This window comes from Crocuta crocuta, unplaced genomic scaffold, assembly GCF_008692635.1.
Source record: "Crocuta crocuta isolate KB4526 unplaced genomic scaffold, BGI_CrCroc_1.0 scaffold650, whole genome shotgun sequence".
NCBI lineage: Eukaryota > Metazoa > Chordata > Mammalia > Carnivora > Hyaenidae > Crocuta > Crocuta crocuta.
In genome coordinates, this window is record NW_027532882.1 from 458113 (window position 1) to 461078 (window position 2966).

General features: G+C 63.0%; 1 protein-coding gene across 1 annotated transcript in view; it reads left to right on the forward strand.

Annotated features, from left to right (window-relative positions):
* Positions 1 to 2966, forward strand: part of FBN3 (fibrillin 3) — a 56346-nt gene that overhangs the window by 44331 nt on the left and 9049 nt on the right. Inside the window, 3 exon segments of the mRNA XM_077745666.1 lie at positions 1204 to 1338; positions 1470 to 1595; positions 2142 to 2348. Coding sequence (XP_077601792.1) covers positions 1204 to 1338; positions 1470 to 1595; positions 2142 to 2348 — 468 coding nt within the window.

Below are 2966 nucleotides of genomic sequence, written 5' to 3' on the forward strand. Positions count from 1 at the left end.
AACAAGGGATGGAGTGAGGGGAGCACTGAGGCCCGTGAGGTGCAGTGGGCGCTCTTTTGTGAGTGGCGCTTCTGTCCTCATGACACGGGGTCTCGGGTCTGACAGGTCAGTGGTTCCGGTGGCCTCTCCAGCGGCAGGGGGCGCGCCCTGAGCTGAGCAGGACCTTGGGGAAAGTTNTTAAGAGAGCAAGAGCGGGGAGGGGCAGAGAGGGGGACAGAGGATCCGACGCAGGCCCTGTGCTGACAGCAGCAAGCCCCACCAGGGCTCACGCTCACCAGCTGTGACATCATGACTTGAGCCGGTGACACTCTTAGCTGACTTAGCTACTCAGCCTCCCTAAGAGTTTTTTTTTTTTTTAATGTTTTATTTATCTTTGGGACAGAGCATGGGTGGGGGAGAGGCAGAGAGAAAGAGAGAGAGAGAGAGAGAGAGAGAGAGAATCTGAAGCCGGCTCCAGGCTCTGAGCTGTCAGCACGGAGCCCAGCAAGGGCCTCAAACCCACAGACCGAGAAGAAATCATGACCTGAGCCAATTGGATGCTCAACTGACTGAGCCACCCAGGTGCCCCCTGACAGATTTTTTTTGAAGGTTTATTTATTTCTTTTGAGAGAGAGAGTGGGGGAGGGGAAGAGAGAGAGAGGGAGAGAGAGAATCTCAACCAGGCTCCGTGCCATGAGCTTGGCGCTCGACAAGGGGCTCGAACCCATGGACCGTGAGATCAGGACCTGAGCTGAAATCAGGAGTCAGACGCTGAGCAACTGAGCCCCCCAGGCGCCCCTGGAGACAGTTTTCATCGCGACAGCTGGGTGTGGGGGCCGTGATAGGCTTCAAGCAGCCAGGATGCTGCTGAATATCCTGCAGAATGCAGAATGGCCTTCCACCACGAGGAAGTCTCTGATCCCAAGTGTCAAAGCTGAGAAGCTCTGGGCTGGGACTTGGTCCCTCCAGGGCCATTTCAGGGTTAGTGTCCCAGGGACCAGGGAGAAGGCCGGACAGATTCACAGGCCCTGATGTGGGCAGGGGACACGGGTGTTGGGATAGTCCCGACCCCTGGGCTTCTCAAGAGGCCTGGGCAGGTGTGGGAGGGGCGGGCCTCACTTTCAGTACCCAAGGGCACAGGGGAGGTGGGGCCCGGCCCTCCCAGCCACAGCCAGGCCATGGTGCTCCTGACCTTGGGCCCCCTCTATCCCTGGTCCCCCGCAGATGTGGACGAGTGCGCGGCCGGTCAGCAGGACTGTGGCGAGCGGGGCATGCTGTGTAAGAACCTCATCGGCACCTTCGCCTGCATCTGCCCCCCAGGCCTGCGGCCTCAGCCTGGCTCCGGGGAGGGCTGCACAGGTATGGGGGTGCTTCGTGGGTGCAGAGTCAGAGCAAGAGAATGCGGCCAGAGGGGAGCGTCCGGGGAGAGGGGAAGCTGGCTTGTGGGGCTCAGGCCTCCCCACCGGCCCGACTCGTCCCTCCTGGCCCAGATGAGGACGAGTGCCGCGCGCAGCCCCACCTGTGCGCCAACGGCCGCTGCGTCAACACCGTAGGCAGCTTCCGTTGTGACTGTGACAAGGGCTTCCGGCCCAGCCCCGCCGGCACCGAGTGCCACGGTGAGTGTGGCCACGCACGGCGGGCACAGCTCCTGGAGCCCATCCCCCCACCCCGCTCCATCTCAGCAATGCCCCTGCATTAGCCTGGAGCCACAGGCCAGCCCCCAGGAGTCCCCATCGGCCTCCTCTTCGTCACCCAGTTCAGGCTCCAGCCTGTCCCGTCCAGTCCCCTGGATGTCATCCATCTACTCTGTCCCCGCTGGCTGGCTGTCCAGCGCACTACCACCTCCGCCTCCTCCCTAGTGCTCCTTGGCCTCCATGCTGCCCTGACTATCATGCTCTGTGCGGCCAGGAAGCTGCCTGGCTCCACGGCCACAGGGCATCCCTCTGACCCCACGGGTCTGCAGCTTCTGCCTGGGCCCCAGCCCCGGGAGGGCATCTAACCGTGCTAGGTGACAGTGGCCTGGAAGATTTCGCCCCACGCCCATGCACAGCTGTGTTGGAGACATCTGGGAGCCCTTGCTAGACGCTCGGTGCCGCCGGACCCCACGGCAAGGGGGCCCTGGACGGCGTCTTCCACCCACCACCCCCACCCGTTCTCCGCAGACGCGCGGCGGGGCCCCTGCTTCTCCGAGGTGCTGCAGGCCGTGTGCCAGGCTCCCTCGAGCAGCGGTGAGGCCGTCACCAGGGCCCAGTGCTGCTGCGGGGGCGGCCGGGGCTGGGGGGCCCGCTGTGAGCTCTGTCCCCTGCCTGGCACCTCTGCCCACAGGACCCTGTGCCCCCATGGCTCAGGCTACACCGCCGAAGGCCAAGGTGGGTGGGGACTGCGTTCACGGCTGTGTCTGTGTCCCAGAGGGGGCTGGAGTGTGGGAGCCAGGGTGCACCAGTGCCCATCCATTCACGTTGTGCGTGAACTTGGGTGAATGGGTGAGCAGGTGTGTGGGCCAGTGTGTGCCTGTTCTCTGTTCTCCGTGGGGGCGTCAAGGAGTGCGTGCAAAGAGGTGTGAGCAGGTGTGTGTTCCCTGGTGTGTGTGCTGTGCGTGCCAGCTGCATGAGGAGTATGTGCCAGAAGGTGGGCAAGAAGGACGGAGCTCATCCGTGTGCTTTGGATTCTAGTAAGTTCCATGAGTGTGGGTAGGTGTGTGAGCAAGTGTGAGTGTCTCTGTGCATGAGTGTGTCTTGTCCAGCGTGTCAGCAAGGGTGAGACGAGTCATCCCAAGTGAGCAGCGGCAACCCCAAAGGCTGAGGAGGAAGGGCATCTGCGAGGGGGTGGGGGGTGCAGAGGAGCTTCGGATTCTGTGTCCGTGTGATTCTGCGGGGGCGTCAGCGTGTGACTGGCGGGCCGTGCATGCGTGCCTGTCTGTGCTTCCACTTGTGTGTGTGTGCCCTGAGGCCGGGTTGCTGGTGAGCCTGCTGGGAGGCTGTGTCCCC